Source organism: Aspergillus caelatus (genome assembly GCF_009193585.1).
Source record: "Aspergillus caelatus strain CBS 763.97 unplaced genomic scaffold BDV27scaffold_153, whole genome shotgun sequence".
Classification (NCBI taxonomy): domain Eukaryota; kingdom Fungi; phylum Ascomycota; class Eurotiomycetes; order Eurotiales; family Aspergillaceae; genus Aspergillus; species Aspergillus caelatus.
The window spans coordinates 1-24,610 of record NW_022475416.1 but is presented as its reverse complement, the minus strand read 5'-3'; the positions used below and the strand labels follow the sequence as shown (position 1 = coordinate 24,610).

Here is a 24,610-nt window from a genome sequence, read left to right as displayed (position 1 = left end):
CAAGGCGTTCATGGGCAAGCATACGCAGGGCGAAACAATGGCGTCACTTATCATCATCATCATCATCATCATCATCATCAACAATTCAATGACTTAGCAATTGGGCCACATCAGTGGCACCAACAATTTATACATCATTCAGATCACTGCCTAGCTTCCCGTCTTCTGAGAGGAAGAAATTAAGCCAAAGAGTAGAGCAAACAATTAGATTCGAATCCCACTGAAAGCCTTGTAGATCTAGAATGCTGTGTACGGATGTACGGATGGCTTTGTCTTCCCGTCTGACAGGTATATTAAGAGTATACATGCATGACTACAGTCCAGCCAGGACAATTAGAGATTCCTAGAGTGTACTTCGGTATACTAACAACAACAGAAAAACCCCAGAAAAGCAGGGCTAGTAGCGATCACAAAGCCCTTAATTCAACAATATAGCTATCAAACACCGCAACTCCTCTATAGCCACCAACAACCCAAACAAAACAAATCACCTCGAACAGCTTCACCACCTATCCTCTTTCGGCTCCCTGTAAATCATGACATGAACCGTGGAGATCCCGAACTCCGCCAATATACTCTTAACCTCTTCGACCACCCGACGCCAGTCCCGTCGATGTTCTCTCTCCACCGATATCAGCACTGTAGGCCGGGCTATTGTGATGTGATTCGTTATCGCTGACTCGATAGCTGCCTACGCATAAAAATCCCGCTGTATCCACGCGGTCCGTAATTGCTTTTATCACAGCCTTGCGTTTTGTCATATATTTCATCCGTGTCCTTGCAGGGAGATAGATAGGGCCGCCATGCGTCATAGATGGTGGGGAAGTCGTCATCCAAGACCGGAGACTCGGTTGTGGACACGGGTGTCGAAGTGGGGTTATCTGAGGCTAGTTCCATTGTAACATTGTAACAAGTTAAGTCCTGCTGTGTTTCTATGTGTTATGCTTTTAGAGTCTGGGACTTGGTATTGAATCTAAGAAGGGAGGTGTCGATAATCCCTGTCTTAATAAAAACAAGACTTATACACCCGGAACTGGTGAGGCCTTACCCCCGTGGTAGCAGAGATTTCGCTAGAGCAGTCTGTATTACTTAGAAAGACTGTGGAGTATACCTAGCGGACAACAAAAGAGATCTGGGTGTGCTTCATAGTGAGTTAGCAACTTGTGAGGGGATGAGTGCCTTATATAGACAAGAGATGGTGACGATCTGATGCTGCAATGTTTTCTGCTGAGTATTTCTTATTCATAAATCAGTGTTTTCTTGATTTTTTTTTTCCTTCCTTTTTCTTTTCTTTTTTCTTAAAAAAAAAAAATTAAGAATTGAAGCAATTCTTTATCCATACATAAAGCAAGCTTTGTCTGCTTTCAGTGGAAAAGTAATCTATGTATCATGATGATGCCAGCATTTGTTTGAGGGGAACGTGGTACATAAATGGCTGTACAATGATAAGTCAGAGATAAGGACCTCTATAAATATCCGGTACATGCTGAAAGACGTGACACAGCTTCAATCAATAATAAAAGACCCCCTCCTTGGAGATTAGTATATTTTATGAACTGAATGGCACCAGAACATAGAGAATCCACTCTTCAATTGTAGTGCCTATAGAAGACGTCTTACAAAGATCGATAGTTAAGAGGGGGGGGGCGACGCCATCTAGCTTCCTGAAGAAAGGAAATACATTGAACATACCAAGGCTCGTGAGTTCCGATTAGACCAGCACAAACAATCGAATATGAGGTTAGAATATGTTCTCCATCTTTATACTTGCATAATTCTATAACTAACCGATAATGGGAAGTATTATATAATCTATATTTAGAGAGCCCTAACCAGACTGGGAATAATGCAAACTTTATTGGCGATCGTTTCGCTGGCCTCGAGTTCAAGGTTCTTATCCATCCTGATCATGCTAACTGGTTTAATTCATAAAAGCCTCCGCGGATACGAACATTGCCGCCTTATCATATCTAAGCCACTCCAGAAGGCACACGACCTCAATTCCTTGATATACAAGACATGGTCACTATCACTGTCACTGTATAGTGAACTCCATCCCGACCAAGGGCGATCCACATCATCAAAGAAAAGAAGTCCATCCGTCCCGGAAATCCGACCGTGTCCCCTAGAACCCGCTACCTCGGGAGCCTAAACCTGAACCATGGCAAGATATTCCAACATCAACAACCTGGATTACACCGACGACTCCTCAGACGACGGTCTACACTCTTTCAATGACAACAACAACAACAACAACAACAATGCCCCATCCTACCGTCTGACCAGATACACCCGCCCGTTAATCGATTACGTCCGAAACGAGTGGAAGACCAACCCCAAATATGCCTCCCTTCCCACAACAAACACCGATGCCTCCTCCGACTACCCGCGCTGGGTCCAGATACTCGGCTCGATCATAACGGCACCCCGCTTCCGTCGCTATGTCGTTGTTTATACGACGGTTCTGCTCTCGTGCTGGCTTGGCTGGAAGTTTATTGTGTTGCCGCGGCTAGAGGAACATGCGGCGATTCTGCGCGGGCTGGATCCACAGGTGAAGGAGGAAGTGGGCGGGTGGTTTGGGGCGAATGCGTTACCCAGATTCGATAATATGGTTCAGTTGAGGACGTTGGAGCCATCGCTGTTGCCTGGGGAGGTGACATCGGAGTCCGATCAGCATGGCGGGAGGAGGTTGATTTTTATTGGTGATGTGCATGGTTGCAAGGATGAGTGTGCGTATATTGCTTATGATATCCCTACACTATATATCCTGCTTACTGAGTACTAACGTTGTTTTATCTCGGGGATTCTACAGTGGAAAGACTCCTAGAAGAGACATCTTTCAACCCAGACACCGACCATCTCATCTTCACCGGCGACATGATCAACAAGGGCCCCGATAGCCTAGGTGTCGTCGACCTAGTCCGCAAATACTCAGCGTCTTGTGTCCGCGGCAACCACGAAGACCGAGTCCTCAGTCTCCGCCACAACATGATCGCCGCCAACACCATGAACGACGAATTCTTAGACGACGCAAACATGCACAGGGGACAATACACAAGAGAGCGCGAATTGGCGCGACAGCTGAGCGACGAGCAGGCCGATTGGCTCGATACTTGTCCGGTTGTTCTGAACGTAGGCCAGATCCAGGATATGGGCCAGGTTGTTGTGGCCCATGCGGGACTGGTTCCGGGGGTGGATCTCGATAAGCAAGATCCGTATAGTGTTATGAATATGTTGACTGTTGATTTGGATACGCATGTGCCGAGTTCTTCGATCAAAGGCACGAAGTGGACGAAGGTGAGTCCCTTTCCCCCGCCCCCGCCTCTGCTTCTTGCATGTATGCAATCGTCGTTACTGTTCAAGGCTAATGAGTATATCAGTTGTTCAACAAGCACCAGTCACTTCTCTCTGATAGTCTCCATGAGACCTTCGAAAACCCCGAGTCGATGCTCACGACCGTCATCTATGGCCACGATTCCAAGTCGTCACTTTCTCTTAAGACTTACACCAAGGGTATCGATACCGGCTGCTTCAAGGGTGGAAAATTGACGGCACTAGTCATTGGGGATGGTGGAGAGCAGAAGACCGTGCAGGTGAGATGTAACAACTATACTAAAAAGTAAGAGGGCAGCGTGAACCTCGTCTTGGGTATGACTTCTGGATTTGCGTTTTCGTTTCTCCGCTGGCATGGGGAAACCGTGTGACTTTGAATATAAAGCATGCTTGGTGTTACGGCGCTTCATGATGAAATTGGGTCATTTCAAGGGCATTGTCATGTTTTGATGGACTTTAGAATCCTTGTACAACCTATACACCAAGTATATACCAGTCCGCTATAGCTAGCTCACCTCAGTGAACATCGCCTATGCGGGCCATGACAGTAATATATACATTCTATATATACGAAATAATATGAAAGAGTCCTGAAGAAGACAACCTAAGGCTGCTCAGGTATGTCCAGAATTATTCCACACCCCATCCGCCTCCCAAACAACAGGCTTCGTAAAATCCTCATACCAGAGCCCACCAAGCGCATTCATCTTGACATACCCGAACCGGAAATACTCCGGCTCATCAGCCTTAAGCCGCGTCCAATTGAAGGATTTTACAGAGCCATTATCTGACTTGAAAGCCTGAAACCGCTCAACATCATTCACCAACACGCTGATCCCATCAGCATCCTCGGCGACATCCGTAAACTTGAAGACAATGTTTTGGGCTGAAGGGATGAACGGAGCCCCAATTACGGGGAGAATACTGCCCAGCTCCGCGCCGTTGAGCAGAGCAGCAGCTGTCTGGAGGATGCTGTCGAAGCCCCATCTTGCGATGCCGTTGATGAATAGGCCGACCAGGAGACCTTGGTACAGGAGACTGGGTCTGGTTTGGATGGTCGTTCCGGGAAGGAAGAGGAGACTGAGAATGTAGTGATGGATTCGGAGGTTCATGTTTGGTACGATGAGAAGGGCGACGATGCCGCAGACCATGATGCCGTATATAGACAGCATTTTGGGGAGTCTGCCCTCGTTGCGGAAGGCGAGGGCTTGGGTTAACACGATGGCGATCAGAAGAGCGACAATGATGATCAAGGCGGGGATGGCGCCTGGTTGCTGTTGGATGTCGTGGGGCGTCAAACGGGAGATGGGGATCTTGTCGAAGGTGTCGGTGTTGAGGGCTCCCACCCAACAGGGACCCAGCCAGAGGACGGTCTTGTCCCAGTGGGCGTCTAGGTCTTTTAGCGTGTGCCGGACGCAGAAATAGTACAGCGCAAATCCAACAAAGGCACAGGGGAGAAACCGGCCCAGTGCGGTGGATACCACCTCGTAGAAATCTGGGGAGTAAGGTGGATCAGACGAAAGAGCTACTTGGAAGTAGACGATGAGGTATATAGAAGCGTAGAACGCTGCAGGCGACGTGGTGAATAGTGATAATATAGCAGTTACTATCAGAGAGAAGGTGAACAACGGCCATCGGAGGTCCTGACAGCTTACGCTGCCTTCGTCGGAAGATCCCCCGCTACCAAAGGTGAAAGAGAGTGGGAAGTTAGATGGGAAGCCTATGCTTGAGATTCCGTTCTTCTCGATGGATACAAAGCCGGAGTACTCGCCCGTCCGACGGAGAATGCCGCAACCACCCTTCTGGTCGCTGATGAGTCCAGCGTGTAGGGCTGCAGGGCAAATTGCAGAGTCCCCACGATATATACCGAAGTTGTTACTTTCAGAGCTCTCCGTACCACCTCCGATAACGAGACTCTTGTAATTGATTTCCTCTGCGCCTACATAATATGGTTCAAGCACGATCGTGGAGGCACAGCCTGCAGGGCAGCGGAATGCAAACCCTCCTTTATCAAAGGGACGACAATCATCGCCATTGATCCCACAATTAGTAGCGTTCGACCTGCCATGATAAGTAGATGAGTACACAGGATAAGGCCCAGACCAGGAAGAAATCATTCGACGTTACCATACCACAGTCCGCCATAACATGGGAGTTTTACAGGTTTTCCATAGCCCGGAATGTCCTGGGCCGAGACGGAATAATGCAAGGTCTCTATAAACACAGCGCCCCAGACACCTAGGCAAAGCAGAAGGAGCCAGACCTTAGCGCTCTTGCTAGGAAAATAGCGCTCCACGAGCCGACCAGGAGCGGTTTGCCATCGGCGCAGCCAAGGGTTGATTAAATACTTGCGCGGCGGCGATGGTCCTTGAATCCATGCATAGATCTTAGAGAGAGAGCACGAGAATCGGCCCGATTCTTGATCAGGCCGCAATCGTGGGCTTGAGGTTGGTAGGAGCGGCTCATCGGTGCCATGAAAATCATCGGTGCCTTGGAAATGGTCGTCGGCGTGTACAGAGTCAGTACTTGGCCTGGTAACGATCACAAATGGGTTGTTTCCTGACGGATCCTCATGGGCCAGAATATGCATCGGATACTCCTCCGAGTCCGGCGATTTCTTTTCAGGGGAAGAGGACCTGGACCTGGATCTCCCTCTGGGTGTCTGGTCCGAATGCATTTTTGGCAACATAAGCCATGGGTGAGTGGAAAGTGAACCGCGGGAAAGAGAGACTCCTGAAGGAATATCAATTGGCCCCTTTTAAATGAACTTAGTCATCGAATCACTCAACGTGGCTTCAACTCCTCCACGAGTTGGACTTTAGTATAGTATTTTGCCTGGGGACCCTTTTTTTTTTTTTTTTTTTATGAATGTCTCAATCGTCAAGGGGAAGGCGGCAGCTTATTGGTTTTTTTAGGTTTAAATTTAGCCCGAGATCCATCCTTAGCACCAGCCGGAGTCACTCGCCTTCCTGACAGCAACTGCGACCAAAACATCTTAGACACCTGAAAAGCGAGGCATTCATATACAACACACATTTGATACAAAGCCAACGTAGACTTGAATTGTCAACTAAAGATTAAAGATCATGGTCTAAACATAACGAGTGATAATATTTGCCACCAACATGCCACATGAGCTCGTCAACACACCGACGGGGTATCTGTATTAGTATTAATTGTAATTAAAGAGAATCATTAGGTCGTTTTCCGTGTCAATGGTCATGTATCTCGCTGATGACGAGCCGAGAACCTCAAGCGGAACTTAACGCGACTTTAACAAGGGGTGGCGCTGTATTGTGCCAATGCTGAATCACGACGCGGAGTATCGTGTCAGGATCGGGGTATAAAGAGTGTCGTGTGGGTTGATAGATGTCTCTCTTTGAATCTCCGGCCTGATTTTCGCTGATAGCCGGCCATACCCAGGGCTGGTCGGGCAGCTGAGAAAACCAAACAAGATCATCGAGCATAGCTTTCTATATTTAAACAGCGGAACGTCTAAAGAAGCCACGGCGGTTGCTACTACATAAAGATAAGCATCACGTATGTGGCCAGGAACCATGATAGAAAACTTACACTCCGTCACTGGCAGTGCCACGGACCCGGAAGGTGAACCAGATACCCTAAGCACAGACCCAGTCAGTATGCGAGATTACCACCATAGATGTAGCGGTGAGTACGAACCACAATCGCCGACACAAGCCAGACGCAGGCAGAGATGAAACTGAATGCCTCTGCGGCTTTCCACCGACCACAGACGTCGTTATGAACGATACCACCCCATGCCCAGATACTTCCGCAGCTAAATTTGTGGATAGCATCAACGAGGATACCGAAGGCAGCAAACCAAGCGAGAGAGATAATGACATCAACTGTTAGGATATGTCAGCTATTGATCTCAAATTCGTTACGGCACAGCATGGTGAAAACATACAGGGCCACGAAAAGAAGCCGGATGAGAAAGGTATCAACCATATCAGACCCAGTAGAATGGATAAACCGGCGACCACTTCTGTATAGATCCATCGTGCTTGAGGCCAAGCCTCAAGGTCATTTAACGAACCAAGGTAGTAACCGATGATACCAGCGACGATCTGGATCGGATTATGTTAGCTTTCTTTTGTCTTTTCCCACACATAATCGCCCCTCCTGTGAAGATGCATGGAGAACGTACCGCACCGCAGATGATTTCCACCACGCGGAGAACAATCGACACAAGACGTGAGACGACGGGCATGATGACAGCGTAATGTGTTGTTGTGTGAGTCTAGAGTAGCGGTGTAGATGGTGAGGTCAGAGATGCAGGTACGAAATAATGGTACCTAATAAGAAAGTATGCGGAGTATAGGTAGGCCCGATATCACACTGCACTCAGTAGTCTGCTAGGAGGACGGTATAAAATATGAGAGATCGGCTGCAAGAAGCGAGCAGGGTGGAGGAAGTAACCGGTTTAAATACAAGCTTCCAACCAGACCAGGAAGATCTGCAACAATTTTTTTATTTCCTCGTTTTTCTTTTTTCTTGGTCCTTGCTCGAACGAGTTAATGAAGTTAATTTGTTTTGATCGTCACTTTAGCGACATGACATAGTTTCTCTTCGATGATTGGCTAATGAGAAGGGCTCGTGTTCTGCCCAACGTGGACGTCTCGTCTAGGCTCCAGATTATCATTCAGATAGTTTTGTTGAGCGGTGGACAACGATACAGTTTGATTATACCGGGTGTTGCACAGTATACTCTGACATCACGGTCTACAGGTCTCAAATGTGGCGCAATATAAACATCTCTACTGGAGCGATGATTACCGTTCGATTCCTTCAATTTTTCGAATTTTCCAATTCCGTACGTCCCGACAGAAAAGCAAGGGAACAACTTCGGAAATCCCAGAAAATCATTACCTTCGAAAAATTAGTTTGTTAGTAAATCAACAGAGCTAGCTGCAAACTAAGGCTGAAAATGTACTCCACCATGCCCATCACTAAGCAGAAAACAGCAAGTAAACCATACCGCAGGCTATCCACTGTATCCACTATCCATCGCACTTTATATCTGGTCTATGCCTGGAAAGGCTCAATAGCTCCATATCTTTACCATGGAAAGAATTTCACATAGTATCGCAAGTTTTTCGACATGGGTGTTTTCTCGGGATCTTTTTCCTAGTTTTCTTCCTTCCCTCATATTCTTTTTCTTCCTTAAATGAAATACAAGACACTTTCCGTACGGGTGACGAGCAAACTGAAAGGAAACATGAAGATTGTGGCTGAAGTGACGTCATGTGCAGCATGGTAGCCTGAAGATCATCTGACCGCCACATTGTCATCCGCCCTAGTATTAATCAGTTCATTTTTTTTTTCTTCCCACTGATTTCCGGTTTTCACTTGAATTAATTAATTGAGCGATTGATTACCAAGGCTTTAGTTCTCTTAACTTATATTTCCCAGAATCGCCGATGAATAATAGCATGTGGCATGATACAATTACATTGATTATCCCATATCAATAGTCCAGAGTAGTAGTAGTAGTACAGTCTGACGCTCGCATTAACACATAACGAGTATAGAACGCACTAGCAGAGAAAACCGACAGACATGAAAAAAAGATAATCAGATATTCTTCCTTCCTTCCAAATGCCACTCCATCACCGTCCGAAATACCCCCTTAGCCCCACTCTCAACCACATCCCCATGGCAGGGAATCAAGCGATTAAAATCCCATTTATCAATGCGCCGTACTGATTCATTAAAGGCCTTCCGGTCGCCACTCGACAGTATATACCACACAAACCTTTTCTGCCATGTTGCAGGCGCATTAGTCGACAGCAACGGACTGATAATCTTGGTAAGCAGTCCCGAAGTGGCGCTTTCACCCGTCTTCGAATACTGCTCCCTTGCGGGGAGATTAAATAAGAGATCCGCCTCGATGAGCGTGCGCGATCGCTTATGCAGAAACACGAGCTCCCGTGACGGGTGTCCGTACACGTATTCGGCCTCAAACTCTGAGTCAAACTCATCGGAGATTCTCTGCTGGCCGTGGTTCTCTTTGCGGAACACGTGTTGGAACGGAGTATCCTTGTATTCGGAATTGGATTGCCGCTTCTCGTAGAGGCCTTCGGGCGCAATGATCTCGGCGTCCGGGTACGCCTCTTTCCACGACGTGATATTGATATGGTGCTCGAGGTCCAGCGCTGCGATGTACTTGAGATGGCCACCTAGACTTGAGACGGCCTCGCGGGCTTCTGGTGTGAGGGAGACGGGGGAAAACACTGCGATAGCGCCGGATGCCAACTTGACTGTATGGGTTGTTGTTAGACTTACTTTGCGCAAGCTTTGCCGGTTGAGAAAATCGATTTTTGGCTATGGATATACGTACCTAGAGTTCCTCGTCCGCCGAACTTTAAACGTCCATATCTCGCGAATGGCAAGCTCATTGTTATCACGTCCGACGTCACATTGCGGATTACCATCACCTCGGATGGGTTCTTGGGAAATAGTTGCGGAGCCATGACTGAGAGTGTACTTTTTCGTGTGACTATTATCCAAGGGAGATTGTCGTGATGGGGAGTTGAAGTACTTATTGGGGCTATAGCTACAACCAGTTAGTTATTTGTGGTCTCACATGCTCTGGGAGGTTCGTTCAGTAATCAGTTTAATTAATTAAGCACAGGAATCTGGACTTGTGGCTGAAACAGTATGACAGCTAAGTGTGACGTCAACGTAGCGCGGGGCTCAAAAGACTCATGCCTAAGGCTCATGAAACCAGAAAAGACATCCTCTTCCTCCAATCATATATTTTGGTACTTGGGAAATCTTGAATTTAATTTGAGGCTTGACTGAAGCGATATGTTTACATATCAAGTACTACTGCAATACGGATTTGGCCTACGCCGCACATGGACATTAAATGTTGACCGGGCAATGCTGGCCGGGCCTACGGTCTAGAACGCTGTGCATCTCTAAGCCAACAGACTGAATTGTATTTTGCTTTGCTAAGCTACCTTACGGAGTAACTAGTTAGTTAACATTTTTCAAATCACGAATTATTATGTAATTCCAAGTCAATTAAAAACACGTGCGCAGATCTCTTTTACGAGTAATAAGAAAAGTTACGAAAACATGAGTTTTTTTCATTTGCAACCTGCAGAACAAGATGGGTATCACAAGTATCTACGATTAATCAAAAAGGGAAAGATAGGGAATAACAAGAACTCAAATGCCCGGCTCCAGAGACTGTCGTCAGCAGAGCAATGCGGCCAGACAGCCCCTAGCCATACCAGCCATGCCCAGTGTTCTCATGTTGCTCTTCTTCGCGGTGAGGAATGATGGATTCCTCGATACCGTACACCTCGATTAGGTCCCGCCAGGTTTCAAAGTCAAGGCTGAATATAGCCTGGTGTTTCTGAACCCCTTTCCTTTGGGCTTCGCTTGGAGCATACGGTTTCGCAGCATCTGTGATAACCAACGTTAGGTAAACAAGTATGACTGAAGCCCAGGGGAGACCTACGTAGAGTTGGTAAGTGCCGACTGTCTACCTGAATTCCAACTGTGCCATCCCTGACCAAAAAGCTGACGTAGAACAGATTTTCCACGCTTTGTCCGAACGACCTCGGGTTGATGCAGAAGTGAAACAGGGGAACACCACCATCATCTGCAACATGGTGTTGAGCCATCACTTCTTGCACCATCTCGTCTGTGGGAGTTTCTTCTAGTTGCGACAGAAGTCTCTCTACCATATCCTGGCCAGCATTCTGCGTTCTTGCAAGCAGTTTGTTGATGCTGGTACACATGGTGGTAAGGTTGGACGTTTCTTGTCGATCAAGGTCTTCTTCCCGAAGCTCCTGTGGTCGCACTGCTTGTGACGGATCGATACGCTCTCTAACCCTTCGCTGTGTGATTTGTCGGGTACGCTTTTGTACCGACAACGGTCCTAGCAAGAACCCGGAAATGGACGGCCGTGAATTATGGCGGAAAGAAGCAGACCGTCCAAGCCAGTCCCAGTTCATCGCATCTCCTTGATCCTCATCGCTATCATTGGGGTCCGCTTGGCTTCTGCCTGAGGCCTGACCACGACGACGCTGTGTACTCGACGGCATAGCTTGCGAATCTTCTGGAGCCCTGCGCATAAAGGATATGCATTTAGAGACAAATTCGTCCACATCTATACCTGCAGATGCATCTCCCAAGACTAAATGTGCGGTCTTCTTGTACGAGAGGTCGGCGGCGCTGACCAAGAGACGTGAGTCGATCGTAGCATCTGAAGTCTGTTTAACTTCTTGGAAGTATTCGTTGGCCTTTTGGATGGTGTCCCGAATGCCATGATTGCCAGGTTGCATATACTCGCTCCTAGAATCTACACCATTGTTAAGAAATTGAAAATAAAGTACTGTGCGGTGAGACTGTACCATGTAGCTCCCGCGTCAAGTCCCTGAGTCCCTTCCTAACCCGTCTTCGTTCTTTTTCATCCTGATCTGGGTCATAAAATTGTTTATCGCGATCCTGTTGCGATCCTGGTACTTGCGACTGACTGCCGCTTTGAATATTGAGCGCTCTATTTGACAATCGCTGGCGCTTTGCATTGGCGCCAGAGGCCATGGTCTGAGCCTGGCTTCTTTTTTCAACACGGGCAGAGATTTGGCGGTTTTCCTTATCGGATGAAGGCTCTGGTGATGAAGATTGACTTGGAGGCCTACGGCTGTGTGTAATGCGTGCCATGCTTTGTGGCGGGACTTCGACGAAAGTACGTTAAACACAAGACGCGACAGGGGTTGGGCCGAAACAATGACAGGCCAGTGAGACAAAGATATAATACACTAGGAAAACTAATTAGGGCACCGATGTCACTTAGGTAAGAAAGACATGAGGCAATTAGACCGCTAATAGTACTCCGTAGTGGCCTCACCAACAATTCCTCTCATCTGTCAATCATTATTACTTTTTCAACACCGCCCGCGCGCCAAACGCGTTGCGAATGATATCACGTGAAATCAGCTGACCCCGCGTCATCCGATAAGTTGCTCATGAATCTTGGCCAATCAACAGGCCGCATTGCCATCTCTCCCCGGACGGAGCTCTTTTGTCCTCCTTTCACAGAGATACATGTCATGAAGGACTCCAAGAGTCAATGAGGGCAGATTCGGAATCGCCGAATCAACATGGAGGCCTTTACATTCGCTGTCTCCACCCAGGTGGACTTCCCGATTCAAATCAAAATGTAAGAGACGCCGCAAACGCCAAACAGGACCTTGGGTTGCTCTTAATGGCAGATGTTGGGTTCCGAATCAACTAATTACTCGGCAGTGGCTCCTTGGAAGGGAAGCAAAAAGAGATCCCCTTTTCTGTACTCCTCAAGCGCCCGGAATTGCGACACCTCGGTTCCGTGCAGAACCCCACATCCGATCTATTCGTCACAGTGCAATTATGGTCAGACTCGAAACCGCTGGGGGTACCTTTGCAAACCTCATATAGGACGTTCAAATCGGTCCGCGCTTGGAATGAATGGCTACAGATGCCTATGTCACTCAAGGATGCCCCATACAAATGCCAGCTTGCGATAACCATTTGGGACTTGTCCCCATTTGGCGGCGAAGGTGCGCAAGGCCATTACGTCCCATTCGGAGGGACAACAATATCCCTGTTTGATGAAGAGGGTAAATTGAAGATGGGGAGGCAGAAGTGCAAAGTATATCGCCACAAAGCTGCCGATGGATTCTCTTCGACAACTACCCCTTCTGTCCCATCAACGAAGCGACGGAGGGTCAATACACCCGATTCGCTAGGCCCTTCTCCCGAGGAGATAGAGTTGGAACGAGTAGAGGTGCTGATCAAGAAGCATGAAATGGGGGAAATACCACGGATCGATTGGATGGACCAGATGGTCTTTCGCCAGCTGGAGAAACTGAAACTTCATGCCGAAGAATCCGCAAGGAAGCGGGCCATCCTCCTAAAATCGACGAAGCAGAAACACCGGGAGAAATATGGGGCTGATGGAGATGATTCGGATGAAGGTAATTTGGATGATGAGAACTTTACTCTCTACGTCGAACTTCCACGCTTTGACCACCCCGTCGTCTGGTCTGATCACGAGTATCCTCCACCCCCGGTCTCTTCGTACCCCCAGAATGCACCTGCGAATCCTAGTTCTGCGCTGAAACCTGCACCGGAGGTTCGCTTTGGTCCCGGAATCGAAGGTGCTGATGGAGAGGGTGTGATCAGAATATACGACCCTGAAGTTGGCCAGACAGGTAATCCATGTGAGGACAAACACAGAAGACTCATTCGTAGTCACCGTACCGGCATAATGGACAGAGACCTGAAACCAAATCCAAAGATCCGGGATGAATTAAACGCCATACTGTCGTACGAGCCAACGCAAGACCTCACTGCTGAGGAGAAGGACCTTGTTTGGCGCTTCAGATACTATCTAACTCGTGAGAAGCGAGCGTTGACTAAATTTGTTAAGTCGGTGAACTGGCGCGATGCCGGTGAATCACATCAAGCAGTGGAAATTCTTCCTAAATGGACCGAAATTGATGTCGATGATGCTTTGGAGCTCCTTGGACCAACGTTCGATAACCCGGCAGTCCGTTCCTATGCAGTTGAAAGGCTTCGGAAGGCCGACGATGAGGAGCTTCTCCTTTACCTCCTCCAGCTAGTACAGGCGCTAAAATATGAGGAAAATTCCAACAATGACACTGAAGATGCTGCCCATGATTCGTCGCTGGCTAATTTCCTGATCACTCGCGCTGCAAATAATTTCAAGCTCGGAAGTTATTTCCACTGGTATCTAATGGTTGAATGTGATGATACTAGCCCTGGGACCCTATCCGCGCAGCGCAGACTCTTTGCTCGGGTAGAGTACTATTTCATGGCCGATTTGGAACAAGTGCATCCCGAGCATCGGAAAACGCTGTTACGCCAGGGTGAACTGGTTGCCGTGCTCTCAAAGATCGCCAAGGATCTCAGATTTTCGCGAGATAGCCGGCCACTGAAGATTGAGAAGCTCAAAAAGTACCTGAAAGACCCTAAAAATGAGCTTGTGCACATCGAGCCTCCATTGCCGCTGCCCATAGATCCAGAGATATCAGTCACGGGCTGTTTCCCGGACGATTCCAACGTCTTCAAATCAACCCTGTCTCCTCTACTCATCACCTTCAAGACATCGGAAGGGCAGAAGTATCCAATCCTGTTCAAAGTCGGTGATGATCTCCGTCAAGACCAGCTCGTTATACAAATAATCATTCTGATGGACCGTCTCCTACAGAAGGAGAATTTGGATCTTAAGCTGACCCCCTATCGAATTCTCGCGACCAATGCTACGGCAGGCGCCGTTCAGTTCATTCCATCGGCATCCTTATCTGCAATTTCAGCCAAGCACAGGTCAGTCCTTGCATATCTCCAAGCAAACAACCCTGATGAGAGCGAACCACTCGGTGTCCGAAAGGAGACAATGGATACCTACATTAAATCCTGTGCCGGATACTGCGTCATTACATACCTCCTCGGTGTCGGCGACAGGCACCTTGAGAACCTTCTCCTCGCCCCAGATGGCCATTTCTTCCACGCCGACTTCGGTTTCATCCTCGGCCGAGACCCCAAACCATTCGCTCCAATGATGAAGCTCTGCAAAGAAATGGTCGAAGGAATGGGCGGCACCACATCTCCCCATTACCTTCAATTCAAGCAATATTGCTTCACCGCGTACACCACGCTGCGCAAGTCGGCAAGCCTTATCCTCAACTTGTTCAGTCTGATGGTCGACGCCAATATCCCCGATATCCGCGTTGAGCCGGATAAGGCGGTACTCAAGGTCAAAGAGAGGTTTCATCTGGAGATGACAGAAGAGGAGGCTATTCGTCATTTCGAGCAACTCATCGGTGACAGCGTAAATGCTATATTCGGTGTGGTTATTGATCGTCTTCACGAATTTGTTCAGGGTTGGAGAGCATGATGTATTATCGATAATTGGCGAGGAATCGAAGGAGATTCTTTTTTGCCGCTTTGTTCGACTTTGGGCTACTGATACAGGCATTGGCGCTATTCTTTGTGTATTGGTTATGATTAGGAGTCAAGGAATGGGATTGGCGCAGGTCTTGTCTACAGGCGATACCCTGGTCGACTTGGGATAATATTGTTTTGTCAACATAACTATATATAGATCTATGATAGAAAATTCAAATGACTGAACTCTGTCCGTTCCCACCATTAATCATTCAACGAACCAGTGAAACGACATCATCAACACCCCTTGATCGACCGACCCAATTCCTCGTCTTGTCGCGTCCGATACTCAAGTTCCACCCACTCCTGTCCAGAGTCACTCCTATCCGCAATATCAACCTCATCAGGATGAGACGTAGATCTAGATATCACAGCTGGCGTCCCAGGATGCGTCCCAGATGGCCTACGTCTGGACTCATCTAACTGTGAGGAAAAGATTTCAAGTGCCTCGGTACCCAGACCGGCACGACCGGTGATATCATCACCGCTAAGCTCATCTTTCTTTGCCTCTGCATCTTCATCGTCCTCAGGAGTGCCTTCTCTACAAGCCCAGGCATCGACGAAGCGGAGGGCCTCGCGCGGCCACCAGCGTTTCATTACTAGCAGGCGGAAGGGAACAAGAGCAACGATCAAAACGGGGAAGGCGGGAGCACCTCGCGTCAGGGTGACGATGAAGATAGCCACTGTGATGACGATCTGTAGGATAGTATATAGGTGGATGGGGATATAAGAGGGGCGTGGTGGAGTGCTACTATCATTAAGATCCAGAACCCCTGGTTTCTTCGCAAGTGAAGATGGTAAAGAAGGAAGTTCAGATGGAGGAGTAAGAAGGTAAAAGGTTCGGTATAATATAGGACTATGCTTGGGTGAGCTATATTCCTCCCCATAACAATGAGTTGAGAGTCTGTACTTACTTGACCGATAAGCTCTGCTCACCCATAAACATGAATAAACCGGCGAGAACACTCGTCGGCGTTAAGCCGAGGACTTTCATGAAAGGTGGACTGACGAAAAGAAGGATAGCCCCTGCGTGTAAGAAAGGGGACCAGCGCTGTTCGTAAACGCGCTTAACTTCGTGCGTCTCAACTTTCTCTTCGCCATCTGTCACGACGGTGCGCTGTTCTCGCTCCGAATGCATTAGTGATTCGGAGTGCAGGGGAGCCTGGGGCAAGAGACCGTTGGCGGGTGGGATGCCCAGGATTCCGCAGATGGCGGTTGTTGTGCCCAGAAGGATGATGTCCCATGCGAAGCCGCCGGGTTTGCTGGTGCCGTATCTGTCGATTGTGCATATGATGGAGCTTACTTCGTGATCGAAAAAGAAGAGGATAGTGATTATGATTCCTGGAACTATGGCGGCGAAGACCCATCCGACGGGTAAGGTCCAGAACTCGACGAAAAACTTATCACGGTCTGGTGATGTAGGCTTGAAGGAGCTACTGACGGGAAGAGTCATCTTGTCAAGGTGTGCCAATTCGCCGATATGGGGCATGGCGATGAAGACGATGATGGATATGGCGGCGGCGTACTCTGTGAGCCCCATTCGGATGTAGCGATGGAATAAAGGCTTCCAACTCTCGGCTGTGGAAAGAAAGATGGCGAGGAGCATAGTTCCGACGGCGCCGATTACCGCGTATAGAAAAGCGGCGAATGAGAGAGTGTCGTGTGCTCTTTCAAGCTCCTGGATGGCCTTGTGGAAATAGATAATGCTGTTCAAGAGAGAGAAGATTTCTGTGGCGAATGTTGTCACGTAGCGCATAGTCCAGTCGTGAGCATTGATTATGGCTAATATATAATGCAGCCAGGCTGCATGAATCAAGGACCATGCCATGAAAGGGAGGAAAGGCACCTGTTATTGTTATCAAATACTGTTGAGGTGATTGATATACAAGTGGCGGATTTGCTTTGCAAGGAATTACCTTGAAAACTTCATCACACAATGCATAGATATTCTCCGCTAGTACAGAGAAAGGACCGGTAACACCAAGGATTGTCAGAGGTTGAATAGAGAATCTGGAATCGATTAGCCTGGGCAATATTCGGGATCCTTCCGGACAGCATACAAAGAGAAAATAATACCACAGAGTCCGGTACTAAACACAACCTCAATCGTTCCCCATGTCTTGCCCGTCAAGACATACAAATCACTGGCAAAAGTGATCCCCGGGAGGAGGTTAGTAAAGAATACATATACCGCGCTAGCGAAGATCAATTGGTTGAATATAGTCCAGTCCGAAACATATCGCCGGCGCAGGTTGGCGATATCCTGCTTCACCAATCGAAAAGGACGCAGAGGCCCACCAGCTGATACAGAGCCCCGTAAGACTCGAAACGCCTTTGGAGTATGCTTTGAAGGGGTTATAATGGAATGCGCATCGTCACTTTCCTCAACCACGGCGTCATGAATGTCACTTTGTTCTCGCTCATCCCGCCGTCTTGGGGGCCTGTGGCGAAGGGAAGAGGTTCGAATAGAGCGGGGTCGAAAGGCTGAGATTAGGGACATTTATTGATTCGACACTGAATACAAGATTTGGTTATCGCATTCCCAGTAGAGTTCATCAAGTATATTATCGAGCGACTTGCTTCTGTTGTTAATATCGAGACTTGATAGAGAGTTAGTTGGGGGGGGGGGGGGAAACAGTGACGTTGAACTTGAGATTTATAGTAGCTGTATAAATCGATACGTAAGCCAATGAGGGGTGATTTCTTGTCGACTAAAATTGACTTCATGCCAAGAAAAACCAGAATTCATATTCGTAACACCTATATCGCTAATACACTGTCCTTCTGCTTCTAACAGAAAATACTAGCGGATATAGTATAGTCCATAAAAGAAAGGTAACATAGCCAGAACTAAAAAAAAGAAAATTAAAATTAAAAACATCAACCACCTTACAGCTTAGCCGAGCCAACAAGTCCCTGCTGCTGCAGCCACTCCGTCACAAAGGCATTAACCTCCGCTGGCTTCTGCCACAGAGCCCAATGCCCTGCCTCGACTTCTTTCACAGTGAGATTTGGCACGAATGGTACCATGGCTTTGGGCATCTCAGAGTTGACCACAAGGTCAGCAAGCGCATGAACGTAAAGCACAGGGCACTTGATTGAGATCGCCTCTTTACCCTGGGCCAGGAGGGACTGCTCATTCGTCCAGCTCTGTTGGCGAATACGGTAGTAGTTGCCTACAAGCTCATTAGTTTTTTTCTGTTCTTTATAGGATGAGAGGGAATGTTCATACAAGGTCCTTGGAGTCCATTTCTCGAGTACTCCTCCACGTAATACTTCAGTTCTTCCTCACTGAGCAATCTCGTATGACCCAGCTTGGTGGCCACCTCGAAGTCAAAACCGCGGGTTGAGTCCATGGCAAATTTGCCTTCAGGAGTGGCCCCACCGTACAGGCCATTGAGGAAAGCACGGATACCTTCCTTGTCTTGAGTATGGGACTCAACCACACCTTCTGCGCTGCCGAATTGCAGTTGGTACCCAACAGTGGGGACGATCTTGGCGAGATCTGCCGTATCAATATATTTCGGCGAGGGAGGGAGATATGGGACAACGAAGAGAATGAGATGGGAAATGAAAGAAGGGTGGTAGAGAGCAAAACGGGAGGCAATCACCGAGCCCCTTACTCGGAGGATTAGATGTGTTCTCATCAAGAATTAATCCCGGAGGAAATGAGGACATACCAGTCATGACCGGCGAGAACGATATTCTCGCAGCCGAGTTGCTTTCCAAGTTCGGCCAAATCGTCGGCATGCGACTTGTAGGAATAGGCGTCGAGAGACCCAGTTGGTGCATCCTAGACGAATGAGATCAGCACGAGCTCAGAACCAATCATACAGCACATCTAGTTATCTGAGGCTTACAGATCGTCCATATCCAATACAGTCAACAGCAACAACGCGGAAGCCAAGGTTGAGAAAGACAGGAATCTGGTATCTCCATCCCATGGACAAGTCTGGGAAACCGTGAATCTGTTTTGCACGAGTTAGCTACCAGTGGCCCCATTGGTTGGATTCAACGACATACCAAGAAGACCGTGCGAGTAAAGCCGCCCTCAGGCTCGGCGAGGAGATATCCTATCCAAATCAAGTTAGTGAGACCTTCTCCGGACGTCGGGGGAAGCAAAAGGTCACACCATATGTCTTGCCATTGATGGCGGCAGAGCAGCGACGGACCCGAGGGTCGTTGACAACGTTGATTTTGTCAAGTGCAGTAGAGGAAGACATGTTGCTGCGATCGAGGGATAACACACTGGATGAAGTATATCGTGTAATAATCAGCAATGGCCCGCGAGGGGTTGAGCTGCATTAAGTAGTAGGATCCGCCTCCGCGGGCTCCATGGGAAGGTACCCATCATTTGCACAACGGTCATCGTTTCAAGAGTGGATCTACTATGATCTAAATCTTCTGTCTTTGCAGTGAATTATGTTTATGTGATCTTATGTGATCTGTTAAAGTGGGGCACTGCGACGAAGTGGATCATCACTGTAGATATCATGATTAGTGATGTGAATATCTCCGAGATCAGCTCCGTGACTGACTCTCAGATGATAATTTAAATCGAGTGACTGCGGACCAAGATTGTATTCCTGGGTGCGGAGGAATTAACCCTACTCCTAGAGTGCCCAATGGTACCAATAGGGGTTAGTAGGGATTGATGTCAAGTCAGGGTAAAGAATGAGCCGAGGTATTTTCCTGAATCCGTTACTAAAAACGCTTTCCGAGCGGTCTCAGTAACTTCAGCCTAGGTAACGACCTTTTTCCGAACAGCACTTGTACTTTTCTTCTCTTGTTAATGAAAAAAGTGTCTCAACCATATTTGCATAAATTTTATGCCTTGCAGCTGTCGCCGATGAACCATCACGCAAAAGGCACAGCATAAGAAGTACACAGTATCTACTCCGGCAAGCAAAGATTTTAGACAACCTAGACTCCTTAGTCCTACATAACTGCTAAGGTTGCTCTTGAGAGTTGTTACAGATGGTTAACCCGCATACTAAAAGTTCTGGCAATTTGTCGAATCATGGATGTGTCATTTTGAAGATTGGATAGAGAAAAGCACCACAATATTGACTTTAGTTACGAGTCAAAATATGCACCGAGGTTACACCGAACCATTCTATATACATATATCATGAGATCGGTTCTCTGTATGGAGTCGGAATTATATACTCTTGAGGCTGATGTTACATTTCACGCATAAAATACGAGCAACATCAAGGTATAGCAGATCCTTACTCCGGCTTGGCCTTTCTTGTGTTGAAGACCCAGACATAGACGAATGGGTAAAGGGTCTCCGGAATGAGAGTCAATATAATAGTCCAAATACTCCAAGCTGACCCCACATACGCCCAGTTTTGGGGGACATTTAGATAGCGCCAGAAAAAGACGCCATACGCCGTGAAGCATCCAAGATATCGAGTAATCCTTAATCACTCAGCGAAAGATCTCTTGCGTTGCCATGTTCAGGAAGGGTACGTACCACATTTCAAGGGAATGGCCGCTTGTATCATGGTTCTTCCACAGGCTGTACAGGCACAGCCAACCAATGGGAAATTGCAGAATGATGCCGGTCCAATACGCAGTGATCTGTTCTCGTTCATCGGGATAAACCTTGGCCAACCACCGGAGGAACAATACACCAGCTAAAACGCCGCAAATCATATTCCGGTAAAGCCGCTTTCTTTGGTTCGGGCTGTGGGCGTGTTGAATTGCGACTGCTGTGAAACCAAGGTCGAATTCGAACCAAACTAGGAAAGCGAGCTTCTCGAACCATGTAGACGTTGTGGTAAACGCATAGTATATCTCATATGCCATGGTCAAGCAGCTAGGGCAACGATTAGAATACATACTCACACATTTATGATAGTTTGTGACTTACAGGTATTGTATGCCTCCATAGCTAGCTCCTGGATATGTCTTGTCTCTGTATGTTCGGAGCATGCAAAAGAAGTAACACATAGCGTATAGCACCCCGCATGCCACGATAAGTCCATCCTGAATGAAGAGATAACTTTCTGGAGGATCATGTTGGAGGTCAGCGGGTTGAACGATAAGATGCCCAACTCGGTGGGCTAGCTTGAAATCCGACATTACGATAAGAAGTTGATGTTTTAAAACTTGACGATGCAAATCTTCACTACAAAGGTATCGAGATCTATGTTAAGGTTTGACAACATGGAGTGACATCAACGTTTAGATATACTTTTTTTCCCATCTAGGTCTGTGGCAGTGATAGCTCAGTGGAGCGCCAACGTGGAGTGACGTCAGCTCCACACCCTTCTGGACCAGTTGGATGGTTCCGGATAGTGTCCTCGGATAACTAGGTGAACACCCTATCTTACGTGGATTCAGTGTATTTGATGGTCACCTTGGCCCAAGTACGGAGTAATACCCCTCTAGGCTCTGATAGATACCTGAGGCATGCTGCTCAAGTCAGCTCAGCCGCCAATCAAGTTACAGGAAGTAAATATAGTAAAGCAACAGTACCGCCTCCCTCACCGCCCGTTCATTTCAGACATATTGCCGGGAATGATATCAAACTGTCTTTGTTTCTTTCGCCGGTTCTATTTCGCAATTGACCCTCAACAATGTGTGAAGGAAGAGCCTGTATACAATCATATCACCCAACCGCTAATAAAATCTATTAGATTATTGTAGGATGGCAGCCAAATTCATTCCCCGACAGACCTTCCCCAGTTATACGTCCATCCCAAGGTCGTATTTCCTGGGCCACCACCGGGCAGGTTTGAAAAAGATGCAAAATATGCTCTCTTCCATTGACTACGTCGTGGAGTGTCGTGATTATAGAGTACCAGTTACATCTATCAATCCCATGTTTGAAGAAGCCTTGGGGAAAACCAGACGATTAATAGTATATACAAAGAGGGATTTAGGTGCAGAATCGGGGTCACCAGCCCAACAACAGGTAAAGTTAAAATTCCAAATGGTCCAGGTTTGAGCTACATAGAGTTATACTTATACTGCCGTTCCTTCATATAGGCCGAGAAAAGAGTCCAGAATTTCGATAAAAATAGCGCTGTGTTCTTTGTTAGTTCCTCGTCCCGACCGGATGTGAGTTCTATTTTGAAGCATTTACGAAATGATGCTGAAGGACCCGACAAACTCGTGGGCTGTCGGGTTATGGTTGTCGGTATGCCAAACGTCGGAAAATCGACGTTGATCAATAACCTGCGAAATCAGGGTGTGCGCAAAGCCAAGGCTGTGCAGACAGGCGGCCAGCCCGGCATTACGAGGAAAATCGGAACTCCCGTCAAGATCATCGAGAGAGAGAACGGCTCTCATGTTTACGTGCTGGACACGCCCGGTGTCTTCATGCCATACGTTCCAGATGCAGAAAAGATGCTGAAGCTGGCACTCTGTGGTTGCGTCAAGGATTCTGTGATCTCCCCCGTCACATTAGCAGACTATCTGTTATACCATATAAATTTGCATGATACCCAAGTATATGAGCGTTGGTCCCCGCCAACAAATGAAATTATGCCTCTTCTAAACGATTTCGCCCGTCATACTGGACTCCTTGCTAAGGGTGGTATCCCGAACACTGACCTTGCGGCATTGCATTTTATCCAAAAATGGCGCGCAGGTGGCTTGGGGAAGTTCATCCTGGATGACCTGCAGGCAGAGGAACGTCATCGTCAAGAAGGCACGAAAGATGAAGTGGGAACCAGTATGTCCCAAGCGCGCAAGGCCGAAAGAATGGCAAGGAAACAACCCCAGAAACTGTAAATAGAATAAGTATGTTCATTGTACAATAGAATGAATCTTGTTGGTATCATCAGTTGAGCTTTTTGCTTTTCCTCAAATGCGTGAAAGGAAAGCCAGGGATCCGAAAGTGGAGCATATACGCGTATGATAAACACAATGTGAAATGACACCCATGACGCCGTATGAAATAGAAAGTTTGAACAGAAAAACGTTGAGGACGCCCGTACACCAGTCCATGCACACCGTCCATCTCAAGTGATCTTCTCCAACAGCCTTCTCCTCCGACGGTCAACAAGTTCCTCCTGTACTTCCTCCAGAGTCGGCAATCTCCATTCCACGCCGTCACCAGCGTCACCAGGCAATGGCTCCCATCCGTCCTCAACGTCATCTTCCTTCTTCCCACGCAGACGCTCAACGGCCTCCTTCTCCTTCTGCTTCTCATAGGCTAACAGCGTCCCATCTTCTTCATCCAGCCCATAGCCGAAATAGTTCGCATCGACCTTCCTCGTCGCGATATCCCCACCGCGACCGCGACTCTCTTCCCCCTCCTCTTCCGCAGGCTTACGACCACGTCGAGCCGCAGCCTCAAACATCTCCTTGACACCAGGTAGCTCCCTAGCGCGTCCAAAATATCGATAACCCTTCCCACCACCGGGAATCTCCCTCCCCTCATCATCATACACCCGCCCCGAACCACGCATATAATTCGGACCGCCCAGATTCCGAATCTGCATCTCCCAGATCCACTTCTCGCGCATCAGCTTGTTGATCTCATCGTTCAGGTCCCGGATCTGATAATCGCTCAAACTCGGCTCTTGGATGCGGGACACCTTGCGCGAAATCTCCTTGAGGACCTGCCCACGCCATTTTTCACACATGGGGATCGAGTCCACCGACGTGATCGCCTTAGGACGCCGGGTGCGACCCATGTCGATGATTCCGAGATCCGCGGCCTGCTGCGCCCGGAAGCGGAAGAGCATCGACTGGGCTTTTTCGCTGTTTCGCGCCTGGTATAGGGCAAAGCTTGATTAGCGGGTGGTGGAACTTTACGTGGGCGCATATTGGGAGAGGCTGAGGCTTGCTTGCTGGTGTTATGGGGGAATAGAAAGCTCACCATGGTGAATAGCTGCGCGAGTCGATCTCAATGCAAGTCTGGAGGGGACACGAGATTGGGGTGGAAGAAATATGCCCTCATGTCAATGGCAAAGTAACTTGATCCGAGCTTAGGTGGGCTCGGGAAACGTTTGGTTCAAGCGAGCGCTAGCCGGTAGTGATTTAGGCGCGCGGCTAAACTATCCGTTATCGGCCAATTATATTTGGTTTTGGCGAATACACTTGAACTTGGCAGATACCAAGAAACGCTGTTTATATTGCAAGTTTTTGTAAGATTACCTGGATGAAACTGTCATTGTAATCCCTAGGGGATGCCGACGGAAATATACATTCTATGGAGACTCTAACGCCATAGTGGTTGACTGCTAGGAGAGAAATCGTTATGATACTAATAGTGTCACAGATCCGATGATGACTCTGCATGATGACTGTATCGTATACCCTGCCCGTT

The 24,610-nt window shown here is 47.9% G+C and overlaps 9 protein-coding genes across 9 annotated transcripts; 3 read left to right on the top strand and 6 right to left on the bottom strand.

Annotated features, from left to right (window-relative positions):
• The first annotated feature begins 1,927 nt into the window (after nt 1-1,927).
• BDV27DRAFT_22516 (putative serine/threonine-protein phosphatase) lies at nt 1,928-3,785 on the top strand. The gene is made up of 3 exons (XM_032076059.1): nt 1,928-2,729; nt 2,813-3,297; nt 3,381-3,785. The coding sequence occupies exons 1-3, from the start codon at nt 2,162-2,164 to the stop codon at nt 3,621-3,623; spliced, it is 1,296 nt and encodes a 431-aa protein (XP_031925147.1). The 5' UTR covers nt 1,928-2,161; the 3' UTR covers nt 3,624-3,785.
• Nucleotides 3,786-3,947: 162 nt separating this feature from the next.
• On the bottom strand, nt 3,948-7,567 carry BDV27DRAFT_147288 (uncharacterized protein; the record flags this gene model as incomplete). Its single annotated transcript, XM_032070715.1, has 3 exons — nt 3,948-5,394; nt 5,466-6,066; nt 7,501-7,567. 3 exons carry the CDS (start codon nt 7,565-7,567, stop codon nt 3,948-3,950), a joined length of 2,115 nt encoding a protein of 704 aa, XP_031925146.1.
• Nucleotides 7,568-8,787: 1,220 nt separating this feature from the next.
• Nucleotides 8,788-10,146, bottom strand: BDV27DRAFT_132079 (uncharacterized protein). Its single transcript, XM_032067784.1, has 2 exons — nt 9,698-10,146; nt 8,788-9,617 (listed from the first exon to the last, which is right to left on the bottom strand). Exons 1-2 carry the CDS (start codon nt 9,828-9,830, stop codon nt 8,932-8,934), a joined length of 819 nt encoding a protein of 272 aa, XP_031925145.1. The 5' UTR covers nt 9,831-10,146; the 3' UTR covers nt 8,788-8,931.
• Nucleotides 10,147-10,432: 286 nt separating this feature from the next.
• BDV27DRAFT_22461 (non-structural maintenance of chromosomes element 4 family protein) lies at nt 10,433-12,174 on the bottom strand. The gene is made up of 3 exons (XM_032076058.1): nt 11,727-12,174; nt 10,829-11,674; nt 10,433-10,773 (listed from the first exon to the last, which is right to left on the bottom strand). Exons 1-3 carry the CDS (start codon nt 12,034-12,036, stop codon nt 10,589-10,591), a joined length of 1,341 nt encoding a protein of 446 aa, XP_031925144.1. The 5' UTR covers nt 12,037-12,174; the 3' UTR covers nt 10,433-10,588.
• Nucleotides 12,175-12,328: 154 nt separating this feature from the next.
• Nucleotides 12,329-15,487, top strand: BDV27DRAFT_132075 (phosphatidylinositol 3-kinase VPS34). The gene is made up of 2 exons (XM_032067783.1): nt 12,329-12,535; nt 12,622-15,487. The coding sequence occupies exons 1-2, from the start codon at nt 12,477-12,479 to the stop codon at nt 15,269-15,271; spliced, it is 2,709 nt and encodes a 902-aa protein (XP_031925143.1). The 5' UTR covers nt 12,329-12,476; the 3' UTR covers nt 15,272-15,487.
• Nucleotides 15,488-15,558: 71 nt separating this feature from the next.
• On the bottom strand, nt 15,559-19,626 carry BDV27DRAFT_147285 (Alpha/Beta hydrolase protein; the record flags this gene model as incomplete). Its single annotated transcript, XM_032070714.1, has 13 exons — nt 15,559-16,177; nt 16,236-17,167; nt 17,208-17,221; nt 17,257-17,275; nt 17,375-17,762; nt 18,003-18,089; nt 18,215-18,497; nt 18,554-18,939; nt 19,002-19,114; nt 19,182-19,289; nt 19,345-19,394; nt 19,454-19,548; nt 19,610-19,626. 13 exons carry the CDS (start codon nt 19,624-19,626, stop codon nt 15,559-15,561), a joined length of 3,111 nt encoding a protein of 1,036 aa, XP_031925142.1.
• A 318-nt stretch (nt 19,627-19,944) lies between these two features.
• On the bottom strand, nt 19,945-21,689 carry BDV27DRAFT_132072 (uncharacterized protein). Its single transcript, XM_032067782.1, has 4 exons — nt 21,200-21,689; nt 20,801-21,145; nt 20,075-20,745; nt 19,945-20,013 (listed from the first exon to the last, which is right to left on the bottom strand). The coding sequence occupies exons 1-3, from the start codon at nt 21,409-21,411 to the stop codon at nt 20,553-20,555; spliced, it is 750 nt and encodes a 249-aa protein (XP_031925141.1). The 5' UTR covers nt 21,412-21,689; the 3' UTR covers nt 19,945-20,013; nt 20,075-20,552.
• Nucleotides 21,690-21,856: 167 nt separating this feature from the next.
• BDV27DRAFT_22444 (putative GTPase MTG1) lies at nt 21,857-23,182 on the top strand. The gene is made up of 2 exons (XM_032076057.1): nt 21,857-22,246; nt 22,321-23,182. The coding sequence occupies exons 1-2, from the start codon at nt 21,980-21,982 to the stop codon at nt 23,065-23,067; spliced, it is 1,014 nt and encodes a 337-aa protein (XP_031925140.1). The 5' UTR covers nt 21,857-21,979; the 3' UTR covers nt 23,068-23,182.
• BDV27DRAFT_22440 (pre-mRNA-splicing factor ISY1) lies at nt 23,183-24,254 on the bottom strand. Its single transcript, XM_032076056.1, has 2 exons — nt 24,161-24,254; nt 23,183-24,053 (listed from the first exon to the last, which is right to left on the bottom strand). Exons 1-2 carry the CDS (start codon nt 24,161-24,163, stop codon nt 23,298-23,300), a joined length of 759 nt encoding a protein of 252 aa, XP_031925139.1. The 5' UTR covers nt 24,164-24,254; the 3' UTR covers nt 23,183-23,297.
• Between the last annotated feature and the right edge of the window lie 356 nt (nt 24,255-24,610).